This window comes from Netta rufina (assembly GCF_964035555.1).
Source record: "Netta rufina genome assembly, chromosome: 2".
NCBI classification, from domain to species: domain Eukaryota; kingdom Metazoa; phylum Chordata; class Aves; order Anseriformes; family Anatidae; genus Netta; species Netta rufina.
In genome coordinates, this window is record NC_140124.1 from 8,350,370 (window position 1) to 8,376,485 (window position 26,116).

At 39.8% G+C, this 26,116-nt stretch overlaps 1 protein-coding gene across 1 annotated transcript in view; it reads left to right on the plus strand.

The window, feature by feature from the left end:
* DPP6 (dipeptidyl peptidase like 6) overlaps window positions 1–26,116 on the plus strand; it is a gene marked incomplete at both ends in the record, with an annotated part of 415,156 nt that overhangs the window by 373,342 nt on the left and 15,698 nt on the right. Inside the window, 4 exons of the mRNA XM_084281883.1 lie at window positions 2,233–2,340; window positions 2,887–2,978; window positions 4,561–4,608; window positions 6,539–6,657. Coding sequence (XP_084138009.1) covers window positions 2,233–2,340; window positions 2,887–2,978; window positions 4,561–4,608; window positions 6,539–6,657 — 367 coding nt within the window. The remainder of the gene's footprint in view (window positions 1–2,232; window positions 2,341–2,886; window positions 2,979–4,560; window positions 4,609–6,538; window positions 6,658–26,116) is intronic.

A 26,116-nucleotide genomic window follows, 5' to 3' on the forward strand; every position in this document is an offset into this window, starting at 1 on the left:
GCTATTCTGTCCTAGTGTTTTGGGATTCAGTGAGTAATAGTCAGACAAAGGCTCAGTTTGTGTCATGCAGAGAAGCAATAAAAAATTAAATAAAAATGAAATGAAATGAAATGAAATGAAATGAAATGAAATAAAATAAAATAAAATAAAATAAAATAAAATAAAATAAAATAAAATAAAATAAAATAAAATAAAATAAAATAAATAATAAAATAAAAACGCCATGTACTGCTTGAGGCCTATACACACACACATGTAGGTATGTTCCTGAGGTTTTGGAGTGATTCCAGCATGAAGAGCAGGGGTTTTGTTTGTTTAAATACCACCATTTTAAATGTTGTTAAGCTGCTCGTGTTTATCAGCTGAACCACAGCTCAAGCCAAGTTCACTTCCAGATGCCCAGTGTCACTCTACATTCTAGTTAAAAATACCTGTTCCAAAAGTCTGCATGGTGACACCCCACCTTGCCATCCAGGATAAGTGACCATCTCTGTCACGACCTTAAAAGAGGTTCTGGTTGAATTAATGAATTGTCTTTCCAGCAACAAAAACATGCAAACAGACTGTCTCCTAACATGAGGCAAGTGCTGAAGCTTGTGTCTGTCCTTCGTGCCCTGCACCTCCTTCCCCTGTAGCACTGAGCGAACATCAGACTAATCTGCACAAATCCTGGCAGAGACGTATTGCTGGAATACATAATGCAGGAGGCACAGATATAGAAAAGTAGGGTGAGCTCACTGCTATTTACCTCTGTAAAGGAAAGCTTGTGGAGCAGCAGTTTTGCTCATGTTATCAGAGTTATTTTTCAAGTTCTCCTGTCATGAATGACATTCGGAAATAATGTAGAGTTTTGTGTTTCGAGTTTCCAAACAATGTCATAAACAAATGAAACCATTATTTCATGCAACTGCAACAACCTGTAAATGGGAATAATTTAAAATATACTGAAAACCTAAACAAGAAAAAAATAAAAGGAAAAAAAATAGTTTGAACACCTAGCTTAGTGTTGATAAAAAACAATAAGGAGTGGAAAAGAATTAATCAGTGAAGAAATGGTAGCAAAGGAAAACACAGTAAGAATAATGTGCTAGTTTATGAGAAATAAAAATGTTTCTCCTTTTGCTGTGTGCATTTGCATTAGCCATAAGTCTCCCTGTGCAGGGAAGTTCTTGCTGGCTCAGTGTGGTACCTGAACCTGTGTCTAGCAGAAAGTGGGGGTGTTGGATAAATATTGAACCAGAGGAGGACCCAGAAGAGATTCAGCTAGTGTCCCTGTTGCCTTCCCTTGGAGAAGAAGGAGACATAAAGCTGGGCCAGGGCACGCAGGGCTCAGCTGGTCCCCAGGAAAGCCTGGTATCAAAGAAACATTCAGCAGAGGTTCACTCGTGTTTTTGTCCCAGCCATTGAACATACAGAGGACATTCAGCTAGCCAGTTCCTTTTACACAGACCTACTGTGTCACACCATATGGACCATCCCTCTGCTTCCCCTTGTAATCTATTGTTCAACCATCTCCTGCAGAGGAGACTTCCCATATGCCTTGGGGTTCCTGTACAAAAAGAAAAACAAAGACACTTCCATGCAGCAATTGCTTGCCGTATGTGTTGTTTGATTGCCTTGCACTGAGTCCCTTCTATCTCTGATTGAATGTACCAGTAACCAAATAAAGGCCATTCACCGCGTTCACCTGGGAGCTCTGAGTCAGAGACGGTTTTGCAAGATATCCTCCTTCTCATAAATAATTTGGTGAAATAAAGGTTTGTAAGAGGGCAGGAAAAGACAGCAGTGAGATTCTGAAGGATGCTGCTAGGTGGGTTTCTTTGAGGACAGGAATAGATTTGTTCTTCCAGCAGAGTACACAGGGTTTGTCATGCTCGTGCCAACAAGCTTCAAGTCATTTATAAAGGCTCAATTCCAACTGCCCCAAGCAGTCGGCTGTAGATGTGCATTTTTTGCTTTACAAATGGGAGGTGACCTTATAGCAAAGGGACCCTCCTTACTGCCTGACTCCTTGACTTCCCCAGATGAAAGGTGTTGGCATCCCCAGCAGCTCAGAAGCACTATTTATCAAAACTTTCTCCAGTTTTTAGTCGGCTTTTTGCTCACCTCAGGTTGCTGTTAAAGGGCACTCTGTACTTTGTTGTAAATTAATTTCACAGGGTTTTGCAGCACAGATCAATTTTACATACTGTAATTTAATGGGAACACAATGCTTAATTTTGCTGTTTGCAGAACGAAGAGCCAATTTTCTCCAAGGATGGTCGGAAGTTTTTCTTTGTGCGAGCCATTCCTCAGGGAGGACGTGGAAAGTTCTACCACATCGCTATGTCATCGTCACAGGTAGGGAAGGTGAAAGCATAGAATCTTGTGAATAAAGGAAAGCATTCAGTGGTGGTTTACCAGGCATAAGACAACATGAATTTCTGAATCGGATACTTAGAAGGAAAAAGTCTATCAACTATCTCTTTTCAAACAATATTGTTTCATTGGTTTTTGTTTGTTTGTTATGTTGTGTTTGTGTGTTTTTTTTTTAATACCTTCTTAGTTGTACATAAATAAGTAAATCCCTACACTGCCAGAAAGGATTAATCTGAAGCTTGTGGACACACTGGATTAGAGAAACGGGTTTGAAGCTGCTCTGTATTGAATTTATCCTATTATCTTCAGTGGAGCTAAGATGATTTTCACTGTGTTATTTCTATACCTGTCTATTCACGGAAATATGAGAGGGAGGTAGAGTGTGGAAATTGCAGGTGCATGGTTTGTTTTGAACAGGTAATGGAGTTTAGAGAGTTCCCTTTCTCAGAACAGAAATACAAAGAGAAACTTTGCTCAGATGTCTTCTTCTAAGAATAAAGAAATCAAATTCTCTTTTATTTTTGGCAGCCCAACAGCAGCAGTGATAACTTACAGTCTATTACATCTGGTGACTGGGATGTGACAAAGATATTGGCATATGATGAAAAGAGGCATAAAATGTAAGTAAACTTTGGTCTGACAGATCAGTCATCCAATGTTTAGCACTGGGCTATGGGGTTAGTTACAATAATGTTGTGTATGCACCTGACATGTATGAGCTCAAGGAGATGGGGATAAGACAGACACCTCTGTTTCTGCCTCTGTTTTAGTTTAACTTCCTACACCATTCCATATAGCTTGTCTTTGTTTGATTTTCTATACACAGTTCAAATCTCCCTTTCTGTGACTATAAATGTAGCTTATATTTCTATAGTAAAATGCTTTCTCCTGCAGTGACTTCAGATGTTAAACTCTGAAGGAAAGATGACTATCTTCATTAACTTCCTAGATAGTCAGTTTTATAAAGAATCTTTTATTGACCTTCAAAAATAGCAATGTAATAGAAAAAAAAATACAAAAAAAAAGGTCACATTATGTGTGTTTTTTTTGTTTGTTTTTGTTTGTTTGTTTGTTTGTTTGTTTAAACAAAAATTAAGCCAGATTTCATGAAAATACATTAAAATGTTTGAAGTTTTTCTGGAATCAAACATCATATAGGGTCCTTTGTATGCAAAGACCCATTAGATGCAAGATTGAACTCCCAGTTTCTTAAGGTCGCTGAAATGTCTAAGTCTCTGGAATATGATAAACTTTGAATGATCAGAGCATAATGCTCCTTCAGGGTGCTGAATACCCTCAATTAGCAATAACTTCAATAAGAGCAAAAGGTTATTAGCACTTGGAAGAGATGAGAAGCAAACTAGCACCAAAGCTCTTGCTTGTATTTTCACTTACCAGTCAAACAGAAAATACCATGCACTATTTGTGCAACCAAAATTTATGTTTAGGTGAATGCAGCTTATTGGAAAGAGGACAGCAGGGCTGAATACCTGTCTGACATGCTATTCACCCCACAAACACTATGTCCTCTATGTCTGCTCCTGTGGTCTGTCACTATTCACATGAAATGCATCTGAGGCATCATTCTGGGCCTTGAGGTTGTTCACCTCCAGCAGTATTAGGAGGTTCAAGGTCAAGAAAAACTGCCTCACTGTTACTGCAGAACAGGGCTTTCACTCTTTAGCTGGGAGAACAGATCACCACAGTCTCAGCATAAAACTTGGGCAATGAAGCATTCTTCATTTATGCTGCCTTCCCTGCAAGTTCAACTCCCTTTTTCAAAGGGGACATTTCCATATGTTTCACGTAAGCCCCCGGTTAGCTAAACATGCAAAGAATTAAAAATGAAGTAAAAATGGTTCTAGAGAAAAAGAAAAGCTGTTAAAAGGTAATTCTGCACCATAGAGCTTGATGTGAAAATGTGAAGGTCGTTATCTTCAAGCACTTGAACTTTTTTGACCCACTGGTATGCATAGTCCGGGACCCAAACTTTTTCACATCTGTTTTAATTGCATCCTACCAAGTACTTGTTTGAGCTGGCACAGTGACATGTTCCTCTGTATGTTTTTCTAATTTCAGTTTAAAATTTCCTTGCTTTTACAAGATCAAGTAAATAACTACGTGAATTAAGATGTTATTGTATAAGATATTTGTAAGTGTCCTCCTAAGAATTCAATTATCTTTTTTTTTTTTCTTTCTTAGTTATTTCCACAGCACAGAAGATTTGCCAAGAAGGAGACATTTGTACAGGTCTGTACTTTACTAATGTCAAATGCAGAATTTCTCTTTTCAGTCTTACATGAATCATTACATAAGAGATTGCAGTAAAAACAATTACTTATCTGTTTCTTTTAATGACATTGTAACACCTAGACAGACGAGCATAACACTAGCGAACAAAATGTGGGAGATTTGGAAATGTTTGAAATTTAGCAATTTTTTCATTTTATTGCAAATTTCAAATTAATCCCAAAATTGATAACCTGTTACAAAACTTTCCAACAAAACTACTTAGTGTTTGAAAGAATTCAGAGTTACGTAAACTAAGAGTATAAACTGTTTCTATACTTCCAGACTTTTCTTCAAAGTTCAACAGCACTTCACCTGCTCAGGAGATTGAAAAGAAAAAGCAATATGTTATGTTTACAAATGTGTTTTCTTTCAGTAATTCTAGGTAACTTTAGTATTCTCAGTAACTGTACAATGAATAAAAGGTTAGTTTATAGTAAGCTATTGTAATGTAGCTATCACAAAGTATTGTGGGAATAGATTACAAAAAGGAGGAAAACCAAACTCTGAAATAACCATTCTGGAATCATTATTTTCTTCTATTTTTCTTCTCAGTGTTTGTAATGAAGGGCAGGGCTGTTGATAGCATCATTTTATAAAAGACTGCCAGTACATTTTCATTCTCTAACATGATTTCATAACTTTTTTCCCTTAGTGGGGAGAAAACTAGAGTGAACTATATTATCTACAATTTAATCATGTTTTTCTTTTTAATTATGTTTTCCTGTTTGCTGCATTACATATTTTTAAGAGTAGTTCAGGTTAGTATTTATTTTCTTGAAGAATAGAAAATGGGGAAGAAAAAAATCAAAGCCATATTGACTATTAATTTTTATCAGCAGATGGGAAAAAAAATAAAAGTCACTTAAAAGCTGAGTCCAGGCACAGTTGCTCAGAAAACCTCACTAACCTCACCTCCCCACACTGATAACAGGGAAAAAGATGCCCAAAACGTGAATGTCCTCAACTTTATGTTGATTACACAGTGACATTGGCCTCATTTGATTTCCTGAATTGGTTAGTCTGAAACATAATCTCAGCCTAAACAAGATCCCAAGGGCTGCTCAGTTGAGTCTTTAGTGGCCCTAAATAGGTTGCTCAGCCTCATCTCTTTTCACCTTGAAATGCTAGCAAAACCACTCATCTACTTCACTGCAATACTTGGAAGATATATTAATTAATATTCTTGAAGTACCATGAAGCTGCAAGATGCCATAGCACTGCAAAATTTCATTTATTAATATGTGTTAATAATCAGTAATTCATTCTTCAATCTACAGTAGGTTCTTACAAAATGCTTCTGAAAATATGGACAAACCATATTATCTTCTTCAAAATAGACCCCTAAACACAATCTTTTCTTTCTATTTGGACATTGTAACATCAATTGTTCAAATTCCTGAAAATACCTTTAGCCTCAGAGACAGCTGTTACCAAATCAAACCAGTGAGGCAAACAGTTAGAAACTTAAAGAAAGCAATTCCAGTCCTTTATTGTCTCCTATAATATAAATTGGTATAGAAACACTACTCCTTTATTTCATGCTTTCATTCACTAAATCATAACTTCCTCTTGTGGAATTGCAACTATGATTTTATTTTAAAAACTGTAACTTCCTACATAACCATCTGACCTTGCAAAGAAAGATATCAGTATCTGTTTATATATTGTCCATTCAGGAAAAAGAAAAAAAAAAAAGGAAAAAAAAAAAAAAAAGAAAAAAAAAAAAGCCATTACTGCTGTTTAAACTCAACCAAATGGAAATGCTTTGTCTCTTGCTAATGTTGAGCAAATTATATTTATGTTCTTGTTCCACAGTGAGGTTCAAATAATGTTGCTTCCAGATAACATTTGCTCAGTGACCTTCATGGACTTGTATTAACTTTTTCAGCGCAAGCACAAATGGGAACTTCAACAGGCAGTGTCTGTCTTGTGATCTGATTGAAAACTGTACATACTTCAGCGCATCATTCAGTCACAACCTGGAATACTTCTTACTGACATGTGAAGGTATGTTGGCTTTGTTTTTGTGACTATTGTGTCTAAGGGTAGGATTTAGGCATGGATGTCTTAGATATCCTATGAACCTGTGGGCAGTTTTGAAAGATAGGCCCTAAATATCTGTGTCACTTCACTTTTAAAGCTTTACTCATTTTTTTTTCTTTTGTGTGTTGTTTTTGGTGGTGGTTGGTTGATTGGCTTGGGTTTTTGAACTATAAAACATGTGTGCAACCTGTTTCTGTGCACATCTTACTACTGAAGACAGAGACAAGTTCCTTTAGCTAGTCAAAGCATCCTCAAGTTAAAATAGAAGCAAAACCTAGGGGAGATAAACATCAGTAAATTTATGAGAGAAAAAAAAAAAAACAGCAAGGTGGGATTAACCATGGGTGGCTGGAACTAAGTTCCAAATGCATTAACTCTGCTGATTTGATTGTAAGGTTTTCCTTACACCAGTACTGTGAACTGGGGGATTTCAAAGTTGATAGGTTGCCGTCAAAAGACAGTTTGCCAGTAAAACTCAGCTTGCAGAAAAGCATCTAATGGACAATGTGCTTGGTGGGTGAGTACAGAATATTTGTTGTTTCGCTGCTCATTCATCTGGCATTTCCCTTAGCTTGAAATAATCTACAGACCCGACAGAGGTTTCCTGATTTGAAAACACCTTACAGGACGTTTCTGGAGAAGAGTTGTAAAAGCCGGCTTTCTCCAGCTCTGTTAAGAATCAATGAAGAACCCCGTAACATTTGATCCTATGTGATTTAATTCTGCTTAGTTATCCTAAATTACCCAGACTGTACATACACACAGAACTGGATTGCAGCTCCCATGCCCGTATGGGTAAGCATTGTTTTTACTGGTTGCCCAATGCCATGAATGAAGTATCTCAAATGGCTGTATACCCCTACAAAAGTCTGGCAAAGCAGCATGCCAGCAAGAAAGGTCTGATTTTCAGCAGCTCAGGAAAAAGTAAGTATGTATATAATATAAAGAACAGTAGCTGTTGTGTATGCTGTTGTAGAGCAGTCAGGTGGTGCATTTGCTATTCACCTGCTTTGAATAGCAAATATTCACTGGTGTCAGCAACTGTGGAGCACACCAATGATAAAGAAGAGGTATATGAGATGGCAACATGGGAAACAACCAGGATAATCATGATAAACAGCCAGACCCCCTGCTCCTGCGTGGGCTCCTCTCCATGGGCCGCAGCCTCCTCCAGGCCACATCTACCTGCTCCACCGGGGGCTCCTCCACAGGCTGCAGCATGGAGATCTGCTCCATGTGGGACCCATGGGTGCACGGGGACAGCCTGCTCCACCAGGGGCCTCTCCACAGGCCGCAGGGGAACTGCTGCTGCCTGCCTGGAGCACCTCCTGCCCTCCTGCTGCTCTCACCTTGGGGGCTGCAGGGCTGGCTCTCTCACTTCTCACTCTTCTCTCTCAGCTGCTGTAGCACAGCAGGTTTTTTTTTTTTCTTAAATCTGCTCTCCCAGAGGCCCAACAAGCATCAGTCGTGGCTTGGCTCAGGCCAGATGGAGCTGGCTCTGATCTGCCATGGGGCAGCTGCTGGGCTCTCCTCATACCCTGCAGGCCCCCTGCTACCAGAATCTGGCCACATAAACCCAGTACATACCAACCAAAAAGTCTATACATTTCTTAGAATGTGTTTTGTCCCAAGAAGGAAAGATAGACTGTATTTTTGAAGACATTTATAAGTAGACTAAAAAATACATGGCAATACAATGTAGTGAAGTAACACTGGCAGTACAATGGGTAATTATCTTAATGGACTATCTGCAAATCTATGACCGTATGTGGCAGACATATGCAGAAAGTGTAATTTCCCACTAAGTATTCAGTAATGTAGTGAACGTTACTGTATTTATGACGTTTGTCTCTTGACAAGAAAAGCCCTGTGTATTGTTATTCTTGTACTCATTTCAAGAAAAGCTGTCAATAGCTCATAGAAACAGATCTCCATCACACCAAGATAATTGCTTTGCCATAAATTGAAGTATTTGCGAATACCAATATTAAATTTTCTAAAGGATCTTATTGACCATTGGGGATATGTTTGTATTGTATTATATCTCATTTACAAAAAAAAAATGAAGTGTTACCTGAAGAGATTAATGCAATTTATTAGAGTGTACATTAATCCAGATACACAAGATAATCATTTTGCATAACAAACTGTGGGCCAGATCCTCAGATGCTGTAAACAATACCTCCATTATCAGGTCATTAGTGTTAGATCTGTTTACATCTGCTGAACATATCTTTGTCTGAATTTTAATTATACAGGACTAAATTGTCAAACTCTACTCTCCACACACTGCAAATAGGTCACAGCTTGAACCTTGAAACTACTGTCAATATCTCCATTCAAATACCTTTGCAAAATGTGTGTGCATGAGAAATACAGAGATCCTGGCAAGATTTCCTTTTTCAATTATTTTATAAAAGTACACTAAATTTGGTAGTTTCCTTTCTTACATAAATGAGAGTTGTACTTTTTAAAGTTCTTTACTTTCAAGAAGTTTGCTGGTATGTTTCTTTTTAGAACATTTTGTGCAGGATCCATTTAACATCAGGTGTCTGTTGTGTTCACATCTACAGCAGAGTCAACTCTCTTTGGCTCCTGTTATAGCCAAAGTGGGTATGGAAAGGGGAATCATTGCTTCTGTGTGAAATGCAGACTTCTGGACAAAATAATCATTCCCTCAGACTTTGGTGGCTGTGCTGAATATGCAGGGAATGGAGGGTGGATGTCTTAATGTATCATGTGCATCAGGCTCTTGGAGTCAGATGGAGAATTTTGAACACCCTGACATAGGCTGAATTCATATTTAGATGCTTCCCAGGAAGTTTGGCTCATGTTTATAAGATAGAAAAACTTATTATACAGGTGTTGCAGTTTGATGGAGAGTCACTTGGATCCACTAACAGGAGGCTTCCTTCTCCGTTGCTTCTCAGGCTGCTCACACCTGAAGTCAGTGTTAATATCCAAGCAGTGGCAAACCATACCTAATGTGGTTTGGTGCTTTCTCCTCCATCTAAACTATAAAAAAGCACCCACAGCATGGATCTTGATGTATACATGTACTCTGTAACTGGCTACACAAATGTGTGTTTGTAGCAGTAACCATGCTAGTGTCAGATTTATATGTACCTTTGAACTTAGCTAAACTTAATATTTTTATTTTGACCAACCCTGTAATATTTCGAGAATTCATATTTTCTCAGATGTCCATAGGACAATTTAATGGCCAAATATTTATATGAAGTTTTCAATGGCTTGAGAACCATTTCTGCATTGACTGTTAGAGACTAACCTCCGCCATACTTCGGTTTCTCTCTAACCCTTTTAAGAACTCACTTTGCAATCTTCAGTTGCCAACTTCACTGTGCTTAGAGATGCAGACACAACTGTGGCTCAGAGTAACCTCTCTAAAATGGATGTCAAGCTTTGTAAGGTTTGATTAAGTGAAAGGCACTGGAAAGGGAAAACATATAGCTATTAAGAAAAAGAAAAAAAGAAAAAAAAAAAGTCTGGCAAGAAGTCTGGCATTGCTCATTTGAACCCAAAGGTAAAGAGCTGGAAGATTTTTACTCACAACTTCAGTACCTTAGAGGCAGGATGTAATTGTCTTAAAGGACTTTTTGCTGTCCTTAACAGTGGTGCTATGCAGCACAGGCTGAAATGAGAGAAGTTCGCTATAATAAACGGTAACCTCTCTTTCAAGAGGACAATGTAATGCTTACTGTCAATAGGCAACATTTACTGCAATCACTCAGTCCCAGAAGGCTAGTTACCTTATTTTTCATCTAATTTTATATGCTCATGATTGAATTACTGTGGTAGGATCTAAGGAAGCATGATGCTTTGCAGACTGCTCTTAGATTATCTTGTTGAGGCACTGTGGAAAAAGCAATATGTACTGGAGCAAGGTCACTCCTACTGTCACCTTCATCACAAAATATGGGCTTACACTTCTGTCTCCTATCATAAACCAGCATAGGCTCTGCCACTGATTCCCTTTAAGATAAAGAGAATGAAAATCTGGATGGAAGTGTTTTGCTACCTTATACTTAAATTTAATTGAGGATGGATTTTTCTCATCTGGAATACAATGTAAAATTCAATTGTGTAGACAAAAAGGTAAGAAATGACAAGTTTTGGCTGTGGAAACCAACATTTTCCTGTTTATTTAGTGGTGTTCAGATATATAAAGTGCAGAGCTGAAAGACACTGAGACAGTAATGCACTAAAAAACGTTTTTAGGTGATTGCTCCTCCTTTGCAAGAATGAAACCTTATCAAGACAATAACTGTAGTCAGTTCTGTAATGTTTTAGTGTTTCCATTTTAAATAGATGTTCTTCATCTTCAGTGACTCCTTCCCTTGCTCCCCAGAGTTACTTACCAACACTATTAAAACCTGAGTGTTAACAAAGTCATTCATGGAGGAAGAACGGATGGACAACCGCTTTTATTGCAGGCTACCTTGTACTCTGACACTCTGTGTAGCAGGTTTGGTTCCAGTGTCTTTGCTCTCATAAAAAGTGTGTTTGAAGTCATTGAGATGTTGCTTGAACACATGGAATTGACAAAGATTTTCCACATCCTGGAGTTCAAGTCCCTGCTATTCCAGGCAGCTGCATCATATCTTCCTCTGAGTCAGCTGGTCAGTCGCCATCAACTCACCCTAGCCTTAAGCTAATCTTGGCCAGCTCTATGCCTTTGGGGAGCATACAAAGGGTTCCCCACAAAGGGTTAATGCCTGCTAGCTTTGAGATGAGAGGAATGGTGAGGAAGTCTTCTAACCCATGCATACATTACTGCAATTAATGCCATTTAATATGTGATGAAAATGATAGGGTGTGTGCTGTTCATGGAATGCCTACCAGCCTGCTAATTAAAGTTCTCCATAATCATGCATTATCAGGAAGGGATTAATCATTTTTTTTAAGGATGACACAAAGAAAATTAGTAGTTATGCAGAGGGGAGGGGACTATAATAAGGACTAAGAGGAAACTATTGCCTCATGCTCAGCATGGTTGCTGGTGATACAGAAGTGCCTTTGCCACTGCACTGTGTGTTATCATTTTGTCTATTGACCAATTTGGAAAAAAAAATCATCTTTCACTTTGAAAAGAGAGGACAGTGTATCTTAGAACAGGGAAAGCTATTTTTTCTTATAGGTCTCAAGTCCTTTCTATTTCTCCAGAAATAGTAAGATTGTTCTGGTTCAAAACAAATTAAAATCACTATAGTTTATCCAAGCTCTTTGAAAATTCTTTTTTGTTGGATTCTTTTTGTTTGTAGTTGACTGGTGTGTACAGGTGAAATGCTGTTAAAGCTGTCTGTCTCTTTGGAGAAACGAAAGTAGGCTTTTCTAACAAAAATGTTGAAGTATTATCACCTGATTTCAAAGTCCTCTCTAGTAATGCAGTTATCAGTAGCTCAGCCTAGATGCTGTAGATCAGTAATCACAGGTAGCAGGAACAAAGTCATTTCTGCCTTTTCTATAAGTCAGTTTTGTAGCTGTAGAGAAAAATGATATGTTGTAACTGAGCTGTGTTTGATAATATGCCTAAAGAACCAACGGGAAAGAGATTTATCTGGGTATAAGTCTGCTTTTCCCCAGGTATGTCCTCTGAGCCAGCAGCCACTATGCCAATAGCACTGTAAGTACACTCCTGGTCCTGCAGTGCTGAATGATGCCTGTAGGCTGGGTTAATCATAAAAAATGAGATTTATAGCTCTTTGGTTCTGCCAGATAACATCCTGGTTCAGTCCCATAAACAGAGCAAGGAGTACAAAAGCACTGTATAGGAAAACGTTGTAAAGGATCTCCTTTGAGAGAGTGATTCACACTAATAAAGAAGCAATGCAACCAATTTAATGATAATCTGAGTCAAATTCCTCATATTATTGTACATATAACTTGTCCTGTCATTGTAGCTTTGAATTTTAAAGATGAGTGCTGCAAGTTTATTATTTACAGAGGCAGCACGTAGCTATAAACTTCTCATCTCCTTAAAATGTTTCTTGAGAACTGAATTATCTTCTTTCTTCCACTTGGAGGGATATGGAAACATCATCTGAACATGTGAGCACTTCGTAGCATTACCTGCTACTTCCACCTATTAAGTTTATCCTGAGCATTAAAATGTGCATTTATTGTTCTTATATTTTCCTAATTATTTTTGGAGTCAAAAAGACTTTCACTACTAAGTTGCATCAAATCATCTAACTCTGCTTTGTAGAAGGCTGTCCTCATACCAGTTTTAATCACATTTTAACCCTGAAGAATCCAGACAATGTTTTAGCAAGGCTTGGCCTTCCAGTATGAAGAGGTCTAAAACCATGTTGTGGAACCATTTTACAAATCCCTTTTTCTGTCTTCTCATGTGGTCACAGCACAAGGTCCTGCCCACATGGATGGCACAAGTCCAAAATGTTATATTTCTGGACAACACCATACACACAGAAACCTTTTTAAGGTAAAAAGGGGCTAAGTTAAAAAAAGACATTCAGTGAAAGCATTAATTTGCAATGAGGGCTGCTTAAAAAGAATTCATCAGCGTAGCTTTTATGTTTGTCAGAGCCAGGATTTGGAAGGGGGTTCACACCCTTGATTTGTACAATCATGTTAAAACTAGTAACTACCACTATCACCTCTCCTGCATTAATAATGTGGCTCTTTACTAAAACCCAGCACTCCCATGGAAAACAACTTTTAAAGGAGGATGGAGGTGGCAAGAAAAGTGGGAAAACTGGATAATGGATGCTGCCTTGTGTGCTGCATAGCCGAGCGCTGTGCAGTGTGAGATAAGCTCTGCCAGCAGCCAGCTGGGTGGGAACATCCTCTGAAATGCCAGCATCCAGCACTCTTACCACTTCTATAGTTCAGTCCAAGGATTTAAAAAACGGGATTTTTTTTAAATGTGAGTAAACATAAAATCCTGTGTGCTGTTTCTAGTATTGTGCCTATTCTTAGATGTCATCTCTGCGTAAACACATTGTCTTTTTTGAGTACATTTATTTTGGAAAATCTTGTAGTATTTTATTTTCTCACGGGATTACCAGCTGATTCAGCCAGGATTGAGTGTGCCCCAAAGAGAAGCTAAATTAAATCGATAAAGCACTTGGATTTATTGATGAATTTCACTCCAACAAAATAACATTTTATTTTCCACATCTTCTTATCAATTCAGCCAGTTTCATCTGTACTTTTTTTAATGTTGAGTTTATAATGCTGAGTTTTGGGAATGTGTTTGCCCTGAAAACTCCATAAAAACCTGGATATATGATGTTTAACTATCAAACATCTTCACAAAATTTGCTAGTTTTGGCATTTCACTCCTGAGAAATTTCCTTCTGTAATATTCATTGCAAAATCATGGGGACTTCTACTGCTAGTGACTTGCTTTCTGAATAAAAGTGTCTGAATTCTTTTTGCTATAGTAAGGAAGCTCATGACCTTTGTCTTTCATCATGAGTGAATCAAATCACATTTTGCTTCAGTTTCTTTATTAATATGAGGGGTTGATGGGATCATCACAGGGACATTTTGGCAGCAATTTGTATAGCTCTGTCATTTTGAACATGGAAAGCTTAATATTTAATGTCTCCAGATAATTCTATATTGAGATTTATCAGGATACAGGGAAGAGGCAATAGAAATTTTATTGTTGGTAAAATAAATACAGTGCTGAGTGTTTAATTTGAGTTATGGAAAGACGCATAAAGCCCTTTGCAACCTTTCCCCAGATGATCATTTTCATGCTTTTACCAGGTGGGGAGCAGAGGTACAGTGAGAATTAGTGACTTGCCTATGGCCACATCTCAAGCCAAGTATCATGACCCCCATTTCCTTCCTCATATTGCAAGACAGCACTCTAAGGAAAAGCACCGTTGGCTACTGGAACAGACCAGAAGTGGGTCTAGCTCCACAGCCTGTCTCCATCAATGGAGGCTGCATAATTACCCTCTTCAGGATTTTTGCAATAATGTACCCATCAGGGACATATCTGCCCAGCTCTCGCAATAAGAGGTTGGCTCATGCCTTGAGGCAGGAGAATAATGAACCTCTTTCTACATTTTTCTCAGCTCCTTCATTTAATCAGACCTTTTAACCTGTGCTGTGTGGGCCAGACCCACCATCCCTTCAAATCAATGGAAAACCTGGAAATGGGGATTTTTGTAGTAGCTGTGGACAAGCAGATGACAGGAGAGCCCTAAATCAACATAAGACGTCTACCATTCCACAAAGCAAGTTCACAAATTAATGTCTGGTTTATAAAACCTAGTTATATTGCTAATGCATTGCCTTACATATCACACAGAAATCTGGCATATAAGGGTCTCATCAATAATGTTCCTAGAACCAGACTGATCTTAGTATTCATTATTCTCATGTAAAGAAAAATAAAAATAAAAATATGTGCAATAATAATCAAAGTACATAGCATAGCTCTTCCTTGGATACTCTTGGCTGTTTATGGACTATAAAATAACTGAATATTTAGACAAATATATCTGCAAGTGAAGTAGGTGGATTGCTTTCTCTGTTCCCTAAAAAAGCAATCATTTTAATTGCAGAGTACTGCTGGATTCTTTAAATCCTGTGTTGAATGCGAACACCTATGATTTCTATACTTTGAAACAGGTTTTTATAATATTTGTTTTAATTTGCTGGTCCTTATCTATACCTGGAGAGTTGATAACTGTGGGCTGAAAAGTTAAGCTGCAAAATGCTAGTTAGGAGACACAGGTTTGATTTTCTCCTCTGCCACAAGCTCCTTTCAACTCAAGAAAGTATTGTAATTCAAACTTCCTAGAGATGTTGTGAAAATAAAATCCATTACTAACTGTGGTGCTCAGACGTGCAGTGACAATAAGGGCACAGAGGCTCCTGGAAGGATAAAATACCAGAGTGGTTTTAAAAGATTCAGTGAATCTTCAATCCCTTCACCGCAGAGCAACCTTCGTAGCAGTAACTCAGCTATTAGCATGCAGGAGAGCACTCCCATAACAAAAACAGCATGTAAAATGATTAAATCATACCAGAGTGAAGAGCTAACAAGGCATGGTTGCACACAGTTGCTGTTAGCTCACAGCACCGTGCAACATTTCATCTCAATAGCAATTCAATAACCGGTCTGTAATTACATCACAGCCCTTAATAAGCACAGGCCCAATCCTCCCAGGTGCTGAGTGTTCTGAAATCCCACCAGCCGTGGTGGGAGCTGGAGAAGCCTGGTGCAGTAGAGGAGCCCCTCAGCACGTTGCAGTGTGGGACTCCTGCCAGACCAGCTCCTGTGTCACTACAATGACACTCGGTGCCTTTGGAGACAGGTCTGGCATTCAACGGTCTCTTGAATAAAGGACTGAATTTTGTTTTATAGAAGAAGTAAAGTAGCTACAAAATAAATAAATAAATAAATAAATAACCCAGTATGGGTTTAAAGCACGTAATTTTGTATATGTTTTTATAGAGCTCCAAGTGTTAGGAGCTGGAAGACCCAACACAGCCACAAGGAGGGCATGCAGGTGGCAGCAGGAATACCATCCTGTGGCTTATTTTATTTGGAGGGTCCTAGGGTGTGTATGTGTGTGCAGTTTGCTCCTTGTAGTTGGTATGGAAGGAGGGCCAGGAGGGACAACTCTACCCTGGGGTGCATCAGGCATGGTACTGCTAGCTGGGCAAGGGAAGGGATTGTCCCAGTGTGCTCTGTGCTGGCGTGGCCTCACCTCAAATACTGTGTGCAGTTTGGGGTGCCACAGTATAAGAAAGATATAATGCTATTAGAGAGTGTCCAAAGGAGGGCTAGAAAGATGGTGGAGGGTCTGGAGGGGTGTGCTCAGCACGAGCAGAGCAGGCTGAGGAGAGGCCTCATGGCGGCCTGCAGCTCCCTCACGAGGGGAGCAGAGGGGCAGGCGCTGAGCTCTGCCCTCTGGGGACAGCGACAGGACCCGAGGGGACGGCATGGAGCTGGGACAGGGCAGGGTCAGGCTGGGGGTTAGGGAAAGGTTCTGCACCCAGAGGTGGTCGGGCACTGGGACAGCCTGCCCAGGGCAGTGGGCACAGCACCGAGCTGCAGGAGTTCAAGAGCATTTGGACACCGCTCTCAGACACAGGCCCTATTTGTTTGTTTGTTTTTTTGGGTTGTCCTCTGGGGACCCAGGTGCTGGACTCGATGATCCTTGGGGGTCCCTTCCAACTCAGATATTCAATGAATCTATAAGTCTATGACTGATCTTTTAGGAAGAATGTGAACAGAGAAAAAGTGGATGCCTGTCAAAAATACAGGGGGAGTGCTTAGTTAATGTTGTTTTATGGTAAAACACCTTGTTCTTTCTTTTGAAAGAAGAGCCAAAGTTCCTATTTAACCTCCCCAGGTAACCAACATTAAATGCACGGAAGGAAAATGCCTGTATATAATGCCCTCTGAAACTAAGTTATGTTGAAAGCCTGCTGCTTGGCAGTATTTGTGAAGCATGTGGGTTGACTGTCGACTAATAGTATCATAAAACTGCCCATCGTGGTAATGACAAAACATCTCCGAAGCACTTCTTGCTGAAATTCAAGTAAAAGCTTTCTAAGTGCTAAGGTCCTGCTAAGAGGGCCAGCACTTGGCATTTCATGTGACCTTTGGCGAAGACTGTAATAAATGATGTCGTCGAGGTAGTCTAAAGAGACTTAATTAGATGCTGAAATAACTACTAGTGCTGAGACAGAAGTTTTATTAACTAAGTCAAGAGCCTATGGACAGAGAAGCACAGTAGGCACGTCCCGGTTTAAGCAGATATGGAAGGTTGATACTCAGATTTTACCAATGAGGTAGCACCAGCTGCCAGCACACTTCAGCATAGCCATGCTCTGCAGACCCCAGCCAAGACTGAGAGCCAGTTTTAGATATTTTCCATACTGCAGGTGCAGTAAGCAAGAGCTGCCAGGCTGTGGGGAAGGTGGTTTCTACCTGCAGTCCTGACCGATTGTGCCTCTCTGTGCCCCATCTTGCCTTGCTGGGAAGCACAATGCTTTATAAAGCACCCTGTAGTAATTTTCATCTGGACCATTAACACTTAATGTCCACAAAGTCTGGAAGACAAAGTCAGTGCTGCTGCTGAAAGAGGCACCCCATCTTATGTCCACCTTTAGGGCTTTTCCCACTGATCTACCACCAGTGCCTCAATTCAGTATGGGTCCAGGATCTGATATGAATGTAAATTTAATATTAATTAAATATATGTACCTATACATATTTTTTCTTCTGTGATCAGTTCTCAAAGCTGTTGTGCTCTTTTACTGGATGGTTGAACAAGCATTTGTGATCATCCAAGGGAGTAGGAAATGCTGGAATGGGACCAAGTATCCAAGGAGGGTGGAAGCAGGCAACATTGGTTTAAATTATTTAGGGAAATACAGAGCAAGGATCTGGGAGTGTTTTGTGGCCATCAGATGAGTGCAGCTTGTTACTGCTGCACCCCAGAGTAGACTGCTATCTATGGTCTCTATTATTCATGACCAAAGTATGGTTTTCATCTGCTGGCCCAGAGTTACCTCATTTTCCAGCACACTAAATGTTGTGATATGCATCAACAGAATGCTTTGCTTCTTACTGCCTTACCTGCAGCTCATGGAGGGTCAGATTTTCTGGACCATTTGAGATGTCCTTGGCCTGATCTGGGGTAAGGGGTGCAGGGCCATTGTTAGACACCCTGTGTTATGAAGGGCTGAATGTCGTGGTGTCTTTCTAGGTGGAGCAGGACAGGCAGCCTCCAGGAGTGTGCTATCCCTGTGCTGCTCCACACCCAAGGCTTCCTGGCCAAAATATCTGAAAACTGGAGGTAAATCTGAAGTGTATCTGACCACCACGATGTGACAACAGCCTCCAGGAGCTGGGAAGGACCCAACAGCATGAGTGTGGGTTTTCCACCCCACCAAAGGAGCCCTGCGGCTGTGGCTGATGCTCACAAATTGTGTCACGGGATGACTGTTATCTGCTGTGACCAGAGAGGTTTCCCATACAGGGATGATTGCAATGACGCTTGGCTTTTTGTATACCCAGTAGTGGGAGGCTGTAATTAGTGCTTCGAGGCAAACTGTGACCTCTTGGAACTTTTCCTGAGGGTTATGAAGCTTAAATTAGTTTCTGCTGTTTGAAAGCATGCACAGGCTTAATCTGAGGGTCCCATTTATATTATAATTACTATATAATTCACATTTGCATTCACTTGACTTCCTTTCTTACTTAACAGCTAAGGTTGGCTCTCATGTCTCAGTGCCTTTGTGTGTAGTTCAGGGGTCAGAAGTCCCAGGGGTGAAGCATGGCTGGGGATGTTCTCCCTCGCTCGCATGCCTGTACGACTTTCAAAAAGCAGGCTGATAAGAAAAATCCCTTTTGCACAAGCAGAAGCTATCACACGAGCTTTTTCTCCAGGAAAAGATAGGATGTTATTAGTAGTTTGGAATTTAAAGGAGAACTTATTTTCTGTTGGCTGTTAACAACATAGTTATTAAAGGAGTCTGAGATTAATTAAATAAAATGCTGGCTTTTCTACATGTTCCAGTCACATTGTCTTCCTTTTAGTAGACCATTCATTTATGCTATAATATTTTCCCGTATTATTATGCATCCTTAAAGCTGTGTAAAGTGTAGAAATACCCATAAATGGTGACATAGAGTAAGTGAAAAGAAATATGCATGAATAATTAACAAAAATATATATATATATTAACTAAAAACACCCGTAATTTCCAATGCATGAAAAAAAATAAAAGGATTGTGGAATGAAAGTGAAACTCCTATGACCTTTAAAATTATTAAATTATTTTATTCTGCAAAGCATTACTCATTCCTTGCTTTTACCTGCTCTGTTCCTGTTTAGATTTTGACTCTTGCTTGTAAATATGAGCTGTCTGGCATTGCCCAGAAGCAGGTGATCCATCATCTGCTTACAGCCAGGGTTCCTGTCATTTGGTCACTCCATATGTACAAAATTTTATTTGAACTCCACTCGTAGGAGATAAATGACCATGACAACAGGCTTCCTCTCATGCTTCATATAATGAAGCTTCACAAATCAGGCAGTGGCCTCCTGCACGCTGAGACCAGGGTGCATGTGCGTTATTTCCAGCTATATGAGCGACCTTGGTTGAACTCATTATTCTGTAGTGGATAGTACAGATGTTACCATCCCGCAAGATCTAAGGCTTCCTCCAAGGAAAACTGCTTCTTTCACCTTGTTTGCCAGCTGGACCAGCTGTACGGTTTATTGCAGGCTTTTGTTTCCTGTTTGCATGACAGTTATTTAGCGCTTTATTAATGCAGTCAGTACATTAAGGATATATTAAAGCCTGAGAACTCATGAGACGAAAACAGCTTAATAACTAGGCAATGAGAAGCAATGTTATTTGTGTTTTCTTTTAAATAGCCAATATCATGTGTCAATTATTACTTAACTAGCTAAGATACCATTATTTATTTGCAAGAAAATTTTACTTACAGGAAAGAATAAATTAAGGTTATCTAAATCAAATTATAATATATACAAAATCCACAAATACAAAATCAGCAATGAGGCTTTACTTTGTCAGTGTTCATGGGCTGTAAACAGCACTAAGAAGAGAATATTTTTTCTCGTGCTGTAATTACAAGGAGATATACTGTTCCTTTGAATTTGTCAACAAGAGGTTTATTAGAGGAGCTGGGAGGATCGACAGGGACTGCAAGGTTCTTTCTGCCTTTCCACCACTCCACCAGGGATGCAGCTTTGGGTGATCTGGTGAGCACATGGCTGCACAGACTCTCCATCATGACAGCACTGCCATTTGTAATATTTTTTAATCACAGAACCACAGGACTATAGGAAAATTCAGATTGGAAGGGACCTTAGGAGGTCTCTAGTCCAACTTCCCGGTCAAAGCAGTGTCAGAAAAGAGGTCAGACCAGGTTGTTCAGGGATTTACCCAGTCTTGTCTTGAAAGTCTCCAAGAAAGTAGAGTGCACAACCTTCCTGGGCATCCTGAGGTATCCAGAGACTTTCCAAGGTAGGCAGGGAGTACAAACAACGGTCCTCTACATGTGATATTTCTCTCAGGATTAACTTATATTAATCCTATAAGAAAGTTAAGTATATTTAAAACACAGGGTTTTAAAGGTTGAATCTTTGCTTTCATCTCTTTTCAAAGCTTGGAGAAGGCCTGAATTCAAATTGAATAGAAGGTTAAATTAATGAGGGATTCAATTAGAAAGTGCAGGAGGTAGAAAAGAAATTGGGAAAAAAAAAAAAAAAAGGAAGAAAATTATGTATGGGGATTTCTCTGGTCAGATCCATTCTCTCAGCTGAAGGTCTGAACCAGCATACTGGAACAAAACACCATCGCCTTTGGGAATGACAGTGATCCCCATGTGAACTGGAGTGGTTGCTTCCTGGTATTTCCATCTTCAGGTACACACACTATCAGGTTTAGGAATACTGCAAGCAAATTCTCCTAACATTTTTACAGCTCCTTATTTTTACAGCAAATTCTTCTCTTTTTCGCAGCTCATCTGGTCACTACAATGGATGAGTGTACTTGCAATGTTTCTTGAACCATGTAGGTTTTCCAAGTTCCTACTTGGAACCATACACATGTGTTGTTAATTTCTGTCTTTTGAAAAACCTGGCCACAAGGAAGGAAAAACTTTCACTCATCCCCCTGGATGTGATGTCTCATTGGATGATATTAATTAAGAGGGAGAGAATGAGGATTAGCTTGAGAACTGTAAGGGAAGGTTAAGGACTGGCTAAATGAAAAAAGGCAGTAGATTATGATGAAGAGAAACACAAGGCTAATTGGGGATCAGCAGCAGGGTTCATTAGGGGCTGGTCTTGGGAATGACCTTACTTAGATTTTTCCATGACAGCCTGGGAACCCAAAGCTGGACTCAGCTAATGAAATTTGTGAAGGCGACAAAGCTGATAAGCATCGTTAGAAGGCAAAGAGAAACAGTGGAGAAGCCGTCTGTCTTGCAGGCCTAGAATGGGGAAATTAATAGCACAAAGAGCAAGATTAAGCATGCGGTGACAAAGGGCAAGAATTTGTCTTGTATGTTTGAAGCTCCGAAGAGCGGGTGGGTGTCTGGGCCTGCAGTGTTCACCACTGGGTGTCTGCAAACCGCCTACCAGCTGGGGCCACGGAGAAGGAAAATGCGATTTTGGCATGGATCAGGCAAGCAATTTTCTGTAGAATCAGGCAAATGGCCCTTTTGCTGTATAAGGACTAGTTAAGACATCCTCTACAGCGGGGGATAGAGTCCCGGTCATTTGTGTTTAGGAAGGATGAACTGAGAGTGAAACGCTCTTGCAATAAAGGATAAGAGGAAAAGAGAATTTGTCTTACAAAAAGGAGCTAAAACAATCTCGTTTACCTAGCTGGATAAGGGCTCTGGGGAGACATGACTGTTCTGACTGCAGAGGGAACACTCATGGTTAGTAGAAAACAGCTTTTTGGCACAAAACCAAAAAGGTCTAAATTGAAGTGACAGCCAGCAGAGTTTGAATTAAGAGGGCAGCTTCTCTTGGAAGAGTGAGGCACCAGTAGCAATTGCCTTGGGGAAAATATATTTAGAGGGCATTTGTCAATATTTTTATAACACACTATTGCCTGAAGAAGCAAGATTTCTCAGAGCTGGAGGTCTCCCGTCCCTCTGTCTTCCAATGACTACAGGAGAGACACTGGGCTGGAGCTGCTTAGTGTCCTTCCAGCTTCCCACACTGCTATTTGCAGGTGCCTCAAAATCCTAGGGAACAGACCCTGGTCCTGACCACACTTACTCACTCGAGCAATCTTTTGAAGAACTCATCAGAGCTATTTTGTGCAATGTAATTAACCTCTTGCTCACTTGCCCTCTAGACACAGCTAACTGAAGCCATCTCAGCACAAGCAGCTTTATTTCTGCTCTATGCAAAGCAAGCATGAAATCTATTACCAGTAAGAGACGGGGCAGACATGAGCGGTACCATCAAGGCGGCTTGTGCAGTTCTGCGTGTTGCCTGACAACTAGACAGTATTGATTATTTTACAAGACAAGTTACATTCGAGGAAGTAAAGATTAGATTAAAAAATTAAATGCCTTGGGGAGGGTGAATAGCAGCACAAATCTGTTTGATGTTTGTGTCAACAAGGTTGCCAAAGCAAACAGCACGAACATCTGTCTGTAGCGCCAACTGGAAAATATTGTAAATGGGAAAATATTTTAATTATAAGCAGTGGCTCACAGAACTTCCCATGTCTTTATTTATTAGGATGATATTATCACCCCAACATATGAACTTTATGCAGCACATATAAATAATTCATGGATTAGCAAATAAAGAGATCTGGAATCTGTACACAGAGATGGCTGTTGCCAATTATCTCACTTGTGCAGAGCCAGACCCTCTCAGCTCCCATCGCTTGCAGCTGCTCTTTTAAATCATTCATCAGTGCTTAAGAGATACGCTGGTGGCACTGGCAGAGAGTATTTGAATTTTCATTGTTTACACACTGTGAATTTAGCTTCTGGTTTGAAATTATCTGCCACATTGAAGCCTTTGAGAATATGAATGAAGAGAATAAGACAATTCCTCTTTTTTCCCGTTTTTTAACACATACAGTTTTGATTCCCCCTTTTTTTTTTTTTCAGTTTTACGTAATATTCTTTTTATAATGACTGCTTCCTTTGTGAAGTTGTAGCTGATATAATTCACTGTGTTGTTTAATCCATTAAAATATCAGAAATATTTTGGGATACTCTCTTACAAGTGTTACAGAAATAATGTCTTGTGAATATTTTCTATATGACCTTCAGTTTTTATTCTAGAAATCTACGCCTTGCTACCTAAATATCTACAGAGCTGCTTATTTCTAATAATGTTCAAGCAGAACCCTCTTGAAAATAATAGTGAAAACTGTTTAAAAATTGATGCTAAGCTGTGGGCAATGCTTTTTCTTGTAAAATTACAGAAGCACTGGCTTTGTGTGCACTTTGGGAAAGCAGGTAGTACCTCCTTGATGATACATTTGCCCTTGTCACTACAGTTCTATGGCTTAATTTACTTCAAGCATAGATAATGAGAGTAACATTTTTAAAGGCAAAGACTTTGTGATAGAGACAAATTTTTAGCTATTCTAGTTGAAAACTGAAAATTCCCATGAGGAGACTTTTACACAGCATTACTGACTCTGCATATGGGGAGGTATAGGTTATGTCTGTTCACACAGAAGCTCTCCCATCGACAGTGTTGGTCCTTTCTCTTAGGGTAAGAATAAAGCAGCAGTGTTAAGGTGGCCATTGAGCTGCTGGAGCAGGTTGGTGCAAAGCTGGAGATGAGGTGGTGGAAACACCCACGTGCCATGGAGAGGGAGGATGGGGACAGAGCCCCTAGAGCACCAAGAAGCAAGGGACAAAGAAAGCACCACCAAGTTCCCAAGGAGAAGTGGGCACAAACACTCATCAGAAGTGCTGGATGAAGGACCAGAAGCAGCAGGATGTGCCAGGGCTCAGGAGTCCCCATCAGGATGGTTTGGAAGGGCTCAGGAGAGAGGAACAGTGGTGCAGGAGGTGGCCTCACACCACTTCTGTCAGCTGCGAGCCTCCCATCGACCAGACAAGGTTCCACTCTCGGATCTGCAAATGAGAGTGGATGGCACTTACCAGATGGCATGTGTAATGGGACTGTCACACCGTTACAGGTTTTAAAAATAAAGTACGGGAGGCAGCTAATGAATATACACTTTCTAATTTCAAGAGTTCTGTGGTTTCCCTGTCAGGTGTTAGGCACTCAACATGCATGTGTTATAAGACTCTTGGTGTTTGTGCATCAAAAGGCATAGTATGGCAAGTAACGAGGATAGTTTAGTTTAAAAATTGGCATTGAAATTAGGAGTTTACATCATTCCAAAAAAAAAATAAAATTCTCGATGGGCTTCAACCTGCTCACAAGGCTAAACTGACACAAACCTGATGATTACACTCTACATTTGTCTGTATCATTTTTCCTCATTTGTTGAAAAATAAAAACTGAGCAACTCTAAAGTCTACTTTTTCAAGGATATTTATGTATATTTAAAAATATTTTGATTTGATATTTATATTGTTTCAAAATGAATATCTTTGTGTGGAACCTCACTTGAAAATATTAATCTTAGGAGTTGACAGTGACGTAGTGAGAGACTAACTAAACACAATATATAATACATGGAGTTTTCTAAACGGCACACTGTCTTTTTTCTTTATTTGTTAATTTCTCACAGCTTTCCCAGTGCTAACAAGAAAAAAAAAAAAAAAAATAGAAAATGAAAGAATTATATCACTATATTTCTCTCTTTATTCCTTTCTTTTTATTAGGCATTCTTGTGTTAATTAAAGGACTGCAGTAGCTCTGATGAAGACATTTGGGAGGTTTCCTTTCATTTTCAGTGATGATTTTATCATGCCCATGATGAATTGTTTATTAGGTTTGTTATATTTCCAGCAGGCTTGTTTCTGGGACTGCAGAGAAAAAGCAGGGCAGATTGATATATAAATATGGTCAATATATCAATGTATATCAGCAGTAGAAAGGTAAATTTAGCTAAATCTTGGCGATTAAAGCACTCAGTGTTTCTCTCTGTGATTTATACTGACTTGGCTGCAGTTGTAAGAAGGTGAGGCAAATACAAGAATCTGATTGTTGCTGAAGAAAATTCACAATGGCTAGAAACCAAAGTCAGGGCTGGAATCCCAATGAGTATCAGGCCCCTTTAAACTGTCTTAATTTTGAAGTATAGAAAAGGCCTTTTCTTTTTGATATTCAGCCCAGTCCAGCTGCAGGGTCCCCAGATCACCAGACTGCCAGAGCCCCAAGAAAGTCAGAACCACCATTTCCAACAACCTTTTCCCCAGGAGCCGTTGTATAGCCAGCTCCAGATTCTGCCCTCCCTCATCACAAAGCCAGACTGACCCCAAAATGCTGACAGGAGGTACAAGAGGAACCCTACCACTAGGATGCACAGTGGCAGATGTCCCAGGTGTTGGCATCTGCTGGGTGTAGGGATGTTTCCCACCATGTGCCAGTCAGTCCCATACAGCTCAGCCTTTGCATCATGTTTTGGGGAGAAGGAAAGGAAAACCAGATAACCACTATCTCTGAGGTTATCATCGTGATCATTGAGGTGTGCCTTCCACCTTCCTGAGCCGTACAAACCTGTTGGAAAAGCTATGAGCAGGCATTATAGTAACCTGAGAGTAGCTGTTCAGGGTCAGACCAAAGCTCCTTTTGGCCCGACGTGCTGTCTTTAAGAGCAACTGGCAGTTGACTGTTGGAAAAAAAAAATAATAAATAAATAAATAAATAAAAGCTGAGCAGAGCAGCTACAAAATTAACTTAATCTCAGCTATCATCCCATTTGTCTAACAGTCAGCCACTTGATGACTTTCTGAATTGGA